The sequence below is a fragment of the Hyla sarda genome, chromosome 11 (assembly GCF_029499605.1).
Source record: "Hyla sarda isolate aHylSar1 chromosome 11, aHylSar1.hap1, whole genome shotgun sequence".
Classification (NCBI taxonomy): Eukaryota; Metazoa; Chordata; class Amphibia; order Anura; family Hylidae; genus Hyla; species Hyla sarda.
Genome location: NC_079199.1, coordinates 60,596,394 through 60,611,419, shown reverse-complemented (window position 1 = coordinate 60,611,419; position 15,026 = coordinate 60,596,394). Strand labels below are relative to the sequence as shown.

At 40.2% G+C, this 15,026-nt stretch overlaps 1 protein-coding gene across 3 annotated transcripts in view; it reads left to right on the top strand.

The window, feature by feature from the left end:
- Nucleotides 1-15,026, top strand: part of FMN1 (formin 1) — a 529,863-nt gene that overhangs the window by 188,267 nt on the left and 326,570 nt on the right. For all 3 annotated transcript variants that reach the window (XM_056545728.1, XM_056545726.1, XM_056545727.1), the window contains exon 3: nucleotides 3,088-3,203. In XM_056545728.1, the coding sequence (XP_056401703.1) occupies nucleotides 3,088-3,203 (116 nt within the window). The remainder of the gene's footprint in view (nucleotides 1-3,087; nucleotides 3,204-15,026) is intronic.

Below are 15,026 nucleotides of genomic sequence, written 5' to 3'. Positions count from 1 at the left end.
AATAGCGGTGGTTTTGTTTGTTAACTTCACCATTCACATAAGTTTGCCTCATCACTGAACAAAATCTTCTGTGTAAACTGAGGGTCCTGTTCCAATTTTTGTTTTGCCCATTCTGCAGCACCTGAAACTACGGATACTTGAAGCCTGTGCTAGCATTTCTCCTGTGGTGTTGCTATCTCTGTGTGAAGAGTGGGAGAAGAGGGTTGCATTGACAATCCAACACAATGGGCAGCACATTGAACACATTTTATAAGTGGTCAGAAACTTGTAAATAACTCATGAAAGAATAAAGTTATGTTAAAACCAAGCACATCATTGTTTTTCTTGTGAAATTCCCAATAAGTTTGATGCGTCACAGGACCCTCTTCCTATTGAAAAAACAAAAGTTGGATTCAAAATGTCCGACTTCAAAATGGCCACCATGGTCACTATCCACCTTGAAAAATTTCCCCCCTCACATATACTAATGTGCTACAAACAGGAAGTTAATATCACCAACCATTCCCATTTTATTAACCCCTTAACGACGGACGTATATTTACTTCCTCCGCCAGCTCCCACGATATGCCGCGGGGTCACGCTATCAATCGCCAGGACCCGTGGCTAATACAGGACATCACCCATCGCGGTGATGCCCTGTATTAACCCTTCAGGCGCGGCGATCAAAGCTGACTGCTGCGTCTGAAGTGAAATTGAAAGTATCCCGGCTGCTCAGTCGGGCTGTTCGGGACAGTCGCGGTGAAATTGCGGTGTCCCGAACAGCTTACAGGACACTGGGAGGGCCCTTACCTGCATCCTCGGTGTCCGATCGGCGAATGGCTGCTCCGCGCCTGAGATCCAGGCAGGAGCATTCAAGCGCCGATAACACTGATCACAGGCGTGTTACTGCGCACACTGATCTTTTACACAGATCACTGGCGTGTATTGTTATAGGTTCCTATGGGAGCTATAACAATGCAAAAAAAAGTTTTAAAAAAGTGTTAATAAAGGTCATTCAACCCCTTCCCTAATAAAAGTTTGAATCACCCACCTTTTCCCATATAAATAAGTGTAAATAAAAATAAAAATAAACATATGTGGTTTCGCCGTATGCATAAATGTCAGAACTATAAAAAATATATCGTTAATTAAACCGCACGGTCAATGGCGTACACGTAAAAAAAAAATCCTAAGTCCAACAAAGCGTATTTTTGGTCACTTTTTACACCATTAAAAAATTAATAAAAAGTGATCAAAAACTCAGATCAAAACAAAAATGGTACCGATAAAAACTTCAGATCATGGCACAAAAAATTAGCCCTCATACCGCCCTGTACGTGGAAAAATAAAAAGGCTATAGGGGTCAGAAGAGGACATTTTTAAATGTATACATTTTTCTGCATGTAGTTGTGATTGTTTCCAGAAGTACGACAAAATGAAACCTATATAAGTAGGGTATCATTTTAACCGTATGGACTTACAGAATAATGATAAGGTGTAATTTTTACCGAAATATGCACTGCGTAGAAACGGAAGCCCCCAAAATTTACACATGGCGTTTTTTCTTCCATTTTGTCTCACAATGATTTTTTTTTTCCGTTTCGCCATGAATTTTTATGTAAAATGACTAATGTCACTGCAAAGTAGAATTGGTGATGCAAAAAATAAGCCATAATATGGTTTTTTAGGTGGAAAATTGAAAGGGTTATGATTTTAAAAATGTAAGGAGGAAAAAACGAAAGTGCAAAAACTGAAAAACCCTGCGTGGTTAAGGTGTATTCATATAAATGGCCCACCCTGTGTATATATGTAAATGTGTATATATATATATATATATATATATATATATATATATATATATATATATATATATAATATATATATATATATTAATATATATATATATATATATATTAATATATGAGAGATCATAGGAAAGAAGGAAAAATATATATATATTCCCAACCAGAGTGTATCCAGCTGTTGCAAAACTACAACTCAGCATGCTGGGATTTGTAGTATTCCAACAGCTGGAGGCACCCTGGTTGTGATACATTGATATACACACACATGCATAAATCAGTGTTTCCCAATCAGGATGCCCCCAGCTATTGCAGAACTACAAATCCAGCATGCTCGAACAGCCTATACAGCTGGAGGCACCCTGGTTGGGAAATACTGATAACGAGATATATATATTATATATTATATATAATATATATATTATATATTATATATAATATATATATTATATATAATATATATATTATATATTATATATATATATATATATATATATATATATATATATATATATATATATATATATAAATATATATAAATCTCAAATGTTATGAGATTTTGCCACTGCTGGGATATTTGCTGCACTGTGGTTAGGCCTTAGGTAGGCCTAGTGACAGATGCACCACTGTATATCACCGTCATATACACATGCATACATACAACAAATACATACTCACTCACACATATACATACAGGCATTACACGCACACAACACAAATATACAAATGCATGTAACAGAAACTGTTAACATCACACATGTACATCTACACATTACATCTAGTTATTTTTATTGGAAGCTGGCTGGGTGCATTAAATGCTTTAAGAGCTGCTAGATATTCATGCCTCCTGGGGCCTGCAGACTATCCACTTCATCGGCGGCCGACAGGCAGCTAAACTGTGCAGCAGCAGCAGGAGGAGAAGGAGGGGGGGGGGGGGCAAGGTGTTAATGGCTCAATCCTGGATGCTGCTGGCTGCAGGGCTACACTGGTTCCCCAGTTACAAACACTATAGCAGCCCAGCGCAATTGCCCAGTTTGCCATGCCCTAACGCCGGCCCTGCCCACACCGTTCACCAAGAAAGGGGTTCCTGAGTGCCTCTGTTTTAAATGTAACAGCAGCTGCACTCTATTCCAACTCTATTGGACAACCAAAGATAGCCGAGTACAGTGCTGTATATTAAGTTATTAAGGTGGATGCTTCAATTGGTGAATTGGGTGTGCCAGTAGTATTGTTTGCTTTTAAACATATATATTCTATACTGTAAAAAAAATTTTAACTAAAGATTTCTTTTCTTTTATTTGTGCAGGAGGTGGTAGTATGGTGAGAGGTATCACCAAATCTCTAGCAGATTTTCAGGCTGATGTTTCGGATCAACAAGGAAGGCCGGATAGGAATCGTCTTCATCTGACACTCGATATACATGTAAGGATACATTTTGGCATTGTTATTAACTCCTAAAAATGTTGGCTATTAAAATCAGGTTTAGAAATGTCTTCATAATAACATATTGCTATCTCCCAACCTGTGCACCTAAACTTATGTTGTGTATTAAGAGGCATTGACTTGTAGGAAAGGAACAGAACATTACCACTTTATAAAGCATAGATGCAGCCTCAACTGGTGTAAGCTGTTCAGTTCTAGGTTTCAATTTATTAAATTGATATCTTAGAGCTGGAAAGGTACAAAGACCGGCAACTAAACTAATAAGGGGCATGGAGCATCTTAGCTATGAAGGCAGATAGAAATAATTTATTTTGAAAAATATATAGACTTATAAGAGATTACATGGTCTGCCATATTCAGTTGCAGAATGAATAAAGATAAAGCCATGCATGTTTGTAGCTCTTTTCATTCACTTTTATGGGAGTTACTAAACTGCTGATTTTCAAAGCACACATAAAAATGAAGACAAAAAAAATATTTTCATTAATTTTCTAGGTCCAACTGGGATGGCGGTTTGGGGACCCCCCTCTGTCTGAATTTTAGGATATATCTTATGGATATGCCATAAATATCTAAGGCATATATTCAAGAACTTGCAATTCACTTTTGGGATCACGTAGCTAGCCAGTAGAGCTACCTGCAAGACCACCCTTAATGGAAATCTGTCATTAGTATCACCCACACAAACCTGTATTTCAGGCTTGTAGTGCGGGCGATACTGATCAAAATGATACTTACAGCGTCCAGGACCGTCCAGCCATTCCGCCATTATTCCGCTTTATCTTCATATGTAAAATAGGTCCTTGGGGCATGGGCGGAGCTATGACTGGAGCTCCGGGCACCCCTACAACATCTTCGGGCAAGTGGGTGCTCCGCCCGGGTCATACATATGCATAATCCTCCTCCCTTTTTGCGCTGCTGGTTTACTCTACAGCACATGCGACTCTTCCAGGGTGAAGCCGCGCATGGCACAAAAAATAAACACTAACACAGCAATGTAGGGGTGAGAACATGGTAATGAGCTATTTTTTTATTTTATTTTTTACCATAAAGCAAAACAAAATTATTCAAATTTGGTATAATTTATGTTAAGGATTTTAAAAGAAGAGGTGGAAAAAATGAAAATGCAAAAATGCTAATTTCCCATGGGGTTAGGCCTCTTGGGCATGGAGTTCACCATAGCTTCACACGTTGGCACTGGAAACCTCTTCCATGAGAACATCATGGAGCTGTTAGATGTTAAAGGCCTTGCCCTTCCCACCTTCTGTTTGAGAAAGCTTCACAGATGTTCGACAGGGTTTAGGCCTGGAGACATGCTTGGCCAGTACATCATCTTTACACTCAGCTTCTTTAGTAAGGCAGTGGTCATCTTGGAGGTGTGTTTGGGATTATCATGTTGTAATACTGCCCTGCATCTAAGGCTCCGAAGGGAGGGGATCATGCTCTTCCTCAGTATGTCTCAGTACATGTTGGCATTCATGGTTCGCTCAATGAACTGTTGTTCACCAGAGCCAGCAGCACTCAGCCCCAGATCATTAGGAAAATGAATGAAAACGTGTTCCTCAATGAAGGCGCTGGTCCATGGATGCATATAATAGTTTTATTTTCATATGTAAAGCAAAGCGTTTCGACCCCGGACAGGGGTCTTCATCAGGCATAAAATACAACATACAGAAGGCTTCCTTTTATATGATTAAGACATATTAACCCCTACTGCTACGTCATGAGTCCACTCCCGATCTATAACGTGGGGCCACGGCGTGGCCCCGCGTCATAGCGGGTCAAGCCCGGCCTCTAACAACAGCTGGGACCCGTGGCTAATAGCGCGCGGCACTGATCGCAGTGTGGCGCGCAATTAACCCTTCAGATGCGGTGATCAAAGCTGATCACCGCGTCCAAAAACGAAAGCAAACCGTTCCCGGCAGCTCAGTCGGGCGGATCGGGACATCGCAATAAAATTGCGATGTTCCGATCAGCTGGGACGCAGGCGGAGGTCTCTCTCCTCGGCGTCCAATCGTCGATTGATTGCTCCAAGCCTGAGCTACAGGCTTGAGCAATCGACCGCCTATCTGACTGATCCCTGCAAAGCTATGGCTTTGCAGGGATCAGCATAGGAGATCAGTGTGTGCAGTGTTATAGGTCCCTATGGGAGCTACAACACTGCAAAAAAAAGTGAAAAAAAAAACCCTTAACAAAGGTCATTTAACCCCTTCCCTATTAAAAGTTTGAATCACCCCACCTTTTCCCATAAAAAAAAACTGTAAATAAAAATAAACATGTGGTATCGCCGCATGCGAAAATGTCCAAAGTACAAAAATATATAGTTAATTAAATCGCACGGTCAATGGCGTGTGCGCAAAAAAATTCCAAAGTCCAAAATAGTGTATTTTTGGTCACTTTTTATATTATGAAAAAATGAATAAAAAGCGATCAAAACTTAAAAATACAAAAATGGTACCGATAAAAACTTCAGAACACAGCGCAAAAAATTAGTCCTCATACCGGCCCGTACGCGGAAAAAAAAGAGTTATAGGGGTTAGAATATGAGAATTTTTAACATATAAATTTTCCTGCATGTAGTTATGATTTTTATCCAGAAGTACGACAATATCCAAACTATATAAGTAGGGTATCATTTTAATTGAATGGACCTACAGAATAAAGAGAAGGTGTTATTTGTACCGAAAAATGTACTGTGTAGAAACGGAAGCCCCCAAAAGTTGCTAAATGAAATTTTTTCTTCAATTTTGTCGCACAATGATTTTGTTTTTTTCCGTTTCGCTGTGGATTTTTTGGTAAAAGGACTGTCCCTGCAAAGTAGAATTGGTGGCGCAAAAAATAAGCCATAATATGGAATTTTAGGTGCAAAATTGAAAGCGTTATGATTTTTGGGAGGTGATGAGGAAAAAATGAAAATGCAATAATGGAAAAATGCTGAGTCCTTAACCTCTTAAGGACGCAGGGCGTATGGATACGCCCTGCATTCCGAGTCCTTAAGGACGCAGGGCGTATCCATACGCCCGTGGGAATTCCGGTCCCCACCGCTAGCCGGTTGGGGACCGGAGCCGGATGCCTGCTGAAATCGTTCAGCAGGCATCCCGGCATATCGCCCAGGGGGGTCATTATGCCCCCCCATGTCGGCGATCGCCGCAGATCGCTGGACAATTCAGTCCAGCGATCTGCAGCGATATCGGGTCTCCAGTGACCCGGTGACCCGGAATTACTGGCTGTCAGAGACGGCCCCGAACAGCCAGAGCCTGCAGGGGTGAGGTGGCACTGGTGCCACCTCACGATCGCCCTGATTCGTCGGCCGGATTACCGGCCGACCAATCAGGGCACCTGCTGCGGGTGTCACTCCCGCACCCGCTCCGCCCCTCTTCCGGAGGGCGTGAGCGGGTGCGGGAGGACGACCCCGGGTGCTGGGGACCCCAATCCCCGGCGTCCATGTTGGGATCGGGGCCCCAGGAGCGACGGCGGCGGCGAGGGACTTTCCTGCGATGAAGCAGCAGCAGGAGGTGAGTTACAGCCTCCTGCTGTTGCTTAGCAACAGCTCCCAGCATGCAAAAAGGGCATGCTGGGAGCTGTAGTTATGCAACAGCAGGAGGCAGACCACCACAACTCCCAGCATTCCCTTATGGGCATGCTGGGACTTATGGTTTTGACACAGCTGGAGGCACATTTTTTCTATGGAAAAGTGTACCTTCAGCTGTTGTATAACTACAACTCCCAGCTTGCCCAAACAGCTAAAGTGCATGCTGGGAGTTGTAGTGGTGCATCTGCTGGTTGCATAACTACAACTACTAGCATGCCCGTTGGCTGTCGGTGAGTTGTAGTTTTGCAACAGCTGAAGGCACACTGGTTGTGTAACTTAGAGTTTTTTTTTTTACCTAACTCAGTGTTTCACGACCGGTGTGCCTCCAGCTGTTGCAAACTACAACTCCCAGCAGTCACCTTACACCATGCACCGTACATGCTGGGAGTTGTAGTTTTGCAACAGCTGGAGGCACACTGGTTTTGAAACACTGAGTAAGGTCACAAACTCCGTGATACATAACCAGCGTGCCTACAGCTGTTGCAAAACTAAAACTCTCAGCATGTACAGTCTGTCAGCGCGTGCTGGGAGTTGTAGTTTTGCAACAGCTGGATGTCCCCCCCCAATGTGAATGTACAGGGTACACTCACATGGGCGGAGGCTTACAGTAAGTATCGGGCTGCAAGTTTGAGCTGTAGCAAATTTTCTGCTACAGCTCAAACTGCCAGCGAGAAACTACTGTGAACCCCCGCCCGTGCGACTGTACCCTAAAAACACTACACTACACTACACTAACACATAATAAAATAAAAAGTAAAAAACACTACATATACACATACCCCTACACAGCCCCCCTCCCCTCCCCAATAAAAATGAAAAACGTCTGGTACGCCACTGTTTCCAAAACGGAGCCTCCAGCTGTTGCAAAACAACAACTCCCAGTATTGTCGGACAGCCGTTTACTGTCCAGGCATGCTGGGAGTTTTGCAACAGCTGGAGGCACCCTGTTTGGGAATCACTGGCGTAGAATACCCCTATGTCCACCCCTATGCAATCCCTAATTTAGGCCTCAAATGCGCATGGCGCTCTCACTTTGGAGCCCTGTCGTATTTCAAGGCAACAGTTAAGGGTCACATATGGGGTGTCGCCGTACTCGGGAGAAATTGGGCTTCAAATTACCCTTTTTAAAAATGTAAAGTTTTTGGGAAAAGAAGCATTTTAGGTAAAAATTTTATTTTATTTTTTACATATGCAAAAGTCGTGAAACATCTGTAGGGTATTAAGGTTCACTTTACCCCTTGTTACGTTCCACGAGGGGTCTAGTTTCCAAAATGGTATGCCATGTGGTTTTTTTTTTTGCTTTCCTGGCACCATAGGGGCTTCCTAAATGCGGCATGCCCCCAGTGCAAAATTTCCTTCAAAAAAGCCAAATGTGACTCCTTCTCTTCTGAGACCTGTAGTGCGCCAGCAGAGCACTTTTCACCCCCATATGGTGTGTTTTCTGAATCGGGAGAAATTGGGCTTCAAATTTTGGTGGGTATTTTCTGCTATTACCCTTTTTAAAAATGTTAAACTTTAGGTAAACCAAGCATTTTAGGTAAAAAATTTATTTTATTTTTTTTTACATATGCAAAAGTCATGAATCACCTGTGGGGTATTAAGGTTCACATTACCCCTTGTTACGTTCCCCGAGGGGTCTAGTTTCCAAAATGGTATGCCATGTGGGGTTTTTTGCTGTTCTAGCACCATAGGGGCTTCCTAAATGTGACATGCCCCCCAAAAAGGAATTTGACGCTCCTTCCCTTCTGAGCCCTCTACTGCGCCCGCCGAACACTTTACATAGACATATGAGGTATGTGCTTACTCGAGAGAAATTGGGTTTCAAATACAAGTAAAAATTTTCTCCTTTTTACCCCTTGCAAAAATTCAAAAAGTGGGTCTACAAGAACATGCGAGTGTAAAAAATGAAGATTGTGAATTTTCTCCTTCACTTTGCTGCTATTCCTGTGAAACCCGTAAAGGGTTAAAACGTTTACTGAATGTCATTTTGAATACTTTCGGGGGTGCAGTTTTTATAATGGGGTCATTTATGGGGTATTTCTAATATGAAGACCCTTCAAATCCACTTCAAACCTGAACTGGTCCCTGAAAAAGCGAGTTTCAAAATTTTGTGAAAAATTGGAAAATTGCTGCGGAACTTTGAAGCCCTCTGGTGTCTTCCAAAAGTAAAAACTCATCAATTTTATGATGCAAATATAAAGTAGACATATTGTATATGTGAATTTAAAAAAAATTATTTGGAATATCCATTTTCCTTACAAGCAGAGAGCTTCAAAGTTAGAAAAATGCTAAATTTTCAAATTTTTCATCAAATTTTGGGATTTTTCACCAAGACAGGATGCAAGTTACCAAAAAATGTTACCACTACGTTAAAGTAGAATATGTCACGAAAAAACTATCTCGGAATCAGAATGATAACTAAAAGCATTCCAGAGTTATTAATGTTTAAAGTGACAGTGATCAGATTTGCAAAAAATGGCCGAGTCCTTAAGATGAAAAAGGGCTCAGTCCTTAAGGGGTTAAGGGGTTAAAAAAGTGACTACTTCCAGGATACCGGAAAAAGCAAAAAACTCAGTACTCAAATTACGAATAAATATATCAGATCAAATACATATACACTCTAAAACAATTAGGATATTAAAAAAATGCCCTGAACGCCATAGAATATATAATATCAATAATAAAATACATAGCAAAGTGACAAGTGCTTTACCAAAAACATCCAGTAGATGGCAATGTTAGCCCTAGAAAAAGGGAGATGTAATACTTCAAGTGAACCACTAGATGGCTATACTTAGAATGATGTAAAGAAGTTTAACCTGTTAGATATCATTAAAAGGCTGGACGAAAAGTAAGCCAAATCAACTTGAGGGAGATCTCCCCGGACACTAAGATCCGCGCATACACTGGCGATGATTGGACCGATACAGGTAGATAATAATGTATTGGCAGGAGCATATTTATGTGTTTATTGATGTTTTAAAGAAGGGTTATCCTAATGAGCTAGAAAATAACAGAAATATGAAGAATTAAATGAAGAGTTGAATGAATATGGAAGGAGCTGCAGTAAAATAGGCCTATAGTATTACTTCTGATAATTCATTCAAACCGTCCGGCACCAAAGTTCCCATGCGATAAATCCAATAAATCTTTCCTTTTTAATTGTTCAAATCGATTTGAGACATAAATAGGGACTGCTTCCAACGGTGTAATAGTTATAGGATGCTATAATTCCGGATGAATTTGTGCGCAATGTCGAGATACTCCATGCAATAAAAATGTATTTCGGATATTTTGCCGATGTTTGTTGAGCCGATTATGGAGAGCCTATATAGTGCGTCCTACATATTGTAGTGAGCACATGCATTGTATAACGTAAACAACATATTCAGATTGACACGTTAATCTGGTTTTGATATTAAAGGTGTCACCATTTTTTTTAGAAGTTATAGTTGTCAGGCCGTGGATAATCTCTTTACAACATAGACAATTTATTTTATTTCACTTGAAACTTCCCGGTAATAAACCATTGTCTCTGGTTATTTGTCGGTGCTGTCGCAATTGACTAGGGGCCAAAAGATTCTTTAAGAATATGAGATTGAATAAAAAAATCCTTATCTTTAGTGCAGTTTTTTCTGATACGGCGATACTGACTGTACGGGATGTTCTGGATCCATTTTTTATATTGATTACTGGTTAAATCTAAATAACTGTTTGCGTCTACGATTTTAAAATTAGTGTATGTAAAAATGGAATGTTCAGATCTAAAAACGTAATGCAATCCGCGTTTGATTCCATGGTGAAGGTAATCCCCCAATCATTATTATTAAGGGTATCAATAAGCAAAATCTCAGAACCCACAGGTCCCTCCCAGATAAAAAAAAAAAATCGTCAATAAATTGACGATATAAAATATGGGGGCTTAAAGTAGGGTTATTCCAAATAAGATCATTTTCAAACATACCCATGAACAAATTAGCAAAAATGTAAAAAGGGAAGAGATTTACTGGATTTATCGCATGGGAACTTTGGTGCTGGACAGTTTGAATGAACTGTCAGAAGTAATACTATAGGCCTATTTTACCCCAGATCCTTCCATATTCATTAAACTCTTCATTTAATTCTTCATATTTCTGTTATAGCAGGGGCGCTTGTGGGGATGGCCTGCATACAATTTTCTACCTCATTAGGATAACCCTTCTTTAAAACATCAATAAACACATAAATATGCCCCTGCCAATACGTTATCTACCTGTATCCGTCCAATCATCGCCAGTGTATGCGCGGATCTTAGTGTCCGGGGAGATCTACCTCAAGTTGATTCGGCTTACTTTTAGTCCTGCCTTTTAATGACATCTAACAGGTTAAACTTCTCTACATCATTCTAAGTATAGCCATCTGGTGATTCACTTTAAGTATTACATCTCCCTTTTTCTAGGGCTAACATTGCCATCTACTGGATATTTTTGGTAAAGCACTTGTCACTTTGCTATGTATTTTATTATTGATATTATATATTCTATGACGTTCAGGTCATTTTTTTAATATCCTAATTGTTTGTGTATATGTATTTGATCTGATATATTTATTTATTCGTAATTTGAGGACTGAGTTTTTTGCGCACGGCTTTTTGAGGTATCCCTGAAGTAGTCACTTTTTAAATACGTCTTAATCATATAAAAGGAAGGCTTCTGTATGTTGTATTTTATGCCTGATGAAGACCCCTGTCCGGGGTCGAAACACATTGCTTTACATATGAAAATAAAACTATTATATGCATCCATGGACCAGCGCCTTCATTGAGGAACACATTTTCATTAATTTTCCTATTGTTCTGCTACGGGTGAGACTGACGTCACCCCGGGAAGTTCCTCGTGGCAGCTGTCCGGCTTTACTCTCTCCTAGATGCTTTTGTAGGTGTTGGGCTCTTAGTGCAACACCGAAGGGTAAGGACCCATCTTTCCCTTTATCCTGATTTACTATTCCAGACGGTCCTCACCCAGGGGCACACCTTTGGCTGTGTTTTTTTTCCCTTCTGCATCAGATCCAGATCATGACACTTCCACCACCATGCTTAACTTTAGGCAGGGCCAGACTGGGATAAAAAATAGGCCTGGACATCTTAGAGTAAGCCGCCCATTTTGGTATTGGGTGTGGCTACTTGGAGGTGGGGCCACAAATGGGAGGGTCCAAATGTTAATCATAGTTTGGTACAACAGTAAACATAACTGAAGAAAAAAATCTATATATATTATATTAGTGTATTTCAGGTGAATTTTATTGTAAAAAATGTGTCCGCAAAATCATGGAAAGATTGCGTGTGGATAAACAACAACTTTTCCATAGACTTACATAGAGCACATTAATAAAAATAAGGACGCAATCTTTCTGTGATTTTGTGGACCCATTTTTTTACAATGAAATATCTCTGAAATACACTGTTTGAACCTAGCCTGTTAAGGTAAGACAATTACCTATGATAAAAACACATGCCTCTAAATAAATCGTATAGTTACCAAATAACCCCGGTTTATAACAAGGAAACATTAGCAACATACTGTTACCAGTATACAAGGAGGAATATTATCACTATACATATTACCATCCTACTGTTACTGACCAAATCCTGTATACTGACCAATATTACCAGTATGCAGGAGGCATATAATCACCATACATATTACCATCATACTGTTACATAGTTACATTGTTCATAAGGTTGAAAAAAGACCAGAGTCCATCAAGTTCAACCTATAACCCTAATGAGGCCCTACTGAGTTGATCCAGAGGAAGGCAAAAAAAACCTCATACTAGAGGTAAAAATTCCTTCCCGACTCCAAAAATGTCAATATATCAGAATAAATCGTCTTGTCCTTATAAATCTAGTATACATAACCAGTGATGATGATGATCTCCAAAAATGCATCCAGACCCCTTTTGAACTCTTTTACAGAGTTCACCATGACCACCTCCTCCGGGAGAGAATTCCAGTCTCACTGCTCTTACAGTAAAGAATCCCTGTCTGTGCTGGTGTAGAAACCTTGTTTCCTCAAGACGTAGAGGATGCCCCATTGTTATAGATACAATCCTGGGTATAAATAGATCATGGGAGAGATCTCTGTACATAGTTATTAGGTCTTCCCTAAGCTTTGTTTTTTCTAAACAAAATAACCCTAATTCTGATAATCTTTCTGGGTACTTTAGTCCTCCCATTCCCCGTATTACCCTGGTTACCAGTCTTTGAACCCTTTCCAACTCCACTATATCTTTCTTGTACACTGGTGCCCAGTTCTGTAAACAGTATACCATGTGTGGTCTAACTAGGGATTTGTACAGTGGTAGAATTATTTCCTTTTCGTGGGCATCTATGCCCCTATTGATGCACCCCATGATTTTATTTGCCTTGGCAGCAGCTGCCCGACACTGGTCACTACAGCTAAATTTACTATTAACTAAGACTCCTAAGTCCTTTTTCACGTCAGTCGTCCCAAGTGAGCACCCATTTAATACACAATCCCAGCCCAGATGTTTCCTCCCCATGTGCATTAAAGTACATTTATCAGTGTTGAACCTCATCTGCCATTTCCCAGCCCAAACCTCAAACCTATCCAGATCCATTTGTAACAGTGCACTGTCCTCTCTATTATGTTTACCGCTTTACAGAGTTTAGTGTCATCTGCAAAGATTGCTACTTTACTATTCAACCCCTCTACAAGGTCGTTAATTCATATATTAAATAGAATAGGACCCAAGACTGACCCCTCTGTTACCCCACTAGTAATGGTCACCCAATCAGAATATGTACCATTAATAACCACCCTCTGTTTCCTATCACTGAGCCAGTTACTTACCCACTTACACACATCCCCCCAGCCCAATCTTTCTCATTTTATGTGGCACCGTATCAAATGCTTTGGAAAAATCCATATATACAACATCCAGCTATTCCCCCCTGGTCCAGTCTGGAGCTCACCTCCTCATAAAAGCTGATCATAAAGCCATGCTGATATGGTGTCATACATTTATTTTTATCAAGATATTCCAAAATAGCATCTCTTAGAAAACCCTCAATTTACATACAACGGGGGTTAAACTATCGGGTCAATAATTCCTGGGGTCACCTTTTGACCCCTTTTTAAATATTGGCACCACATTTGCCATGCGCCAGTGCTGGGGAACAGTCCCTCTTACTATAGAGTCCCTGAATAATAAATAATAAATAGGGGTCTGTCGATCACATTACTTAATTCCTTTAGAACATGGGGGTGAATGCCATCTGGACCTGGGGATTTGTCTATTTAGATTTTTTTTGTAGGCGGCACTGTACTTCTTCCTGAGTTAGACAGGTGACCTGTACTGGGGAGTTTACCTTATCTTGCTGTATTTCACCTGGCATTTCATTTTCCTCGGTAAATACAGTGAAGAAGGATTTGTTTAATAAATTAGCTTTTTCCTGATCCCAGTCTATAATTTGTTCCACATAATTTTTTTAAGGTCCTACACTTTCATTTTTAACCTTTTTGCTATTTACATAGTAAATGAACATTTTGGGTTTAGTTTTACTCTCTTTGGCAATGAGTCTTTCTGTCTCTATTTTTGCGGCTTTTATCTGTTTTTACATATTTTACATTTTTCTCTATATAGCTTTTTAATGCTTCTTCTCTGCCGTCCTGTTTTAGTAGTTTAAATGCTTTAATTTTGTCATTTATTGCCCCCTTAACTTTTTTAATCATCCATATTATCCATTTTTTTCTGACCCTTTTATTCCCATAAGGTATATACCACTTACAGTGAGAATTTAAAATATTCTTAAGTCTCCCATTTAGTGTCAGTATTCTTTTTTTTTTTTAGGACAGTATCCCATTTTTTATTGTTAAGGGCTTCTCTGAGTTGATCAAACTTTGCCTTCCTAAAGTTTATTGTTTTTGTTTTCAGTAGGGTTATATTATTGCAGTTAGTGTACAGCAGCAGTGTCCCGAACTTCACAGCATTCTACAAAGTTACACTTCTATCTAATAAGGGGGACAGGATCACTTTCATACCTCTGAATTTGTGCTCACTGCAAGCTCTTGTTATGTCAGTGGCTGCTATGGCAAGCAGCAGTCAGTGGAGCACACTGGAACAGCATGGCGGACCAAAGTGTAGCGTATTTACACAATGACTCCTCCAGCAGAATACGGAGTACAGCTCTGGAGTAAAATACAGGATGT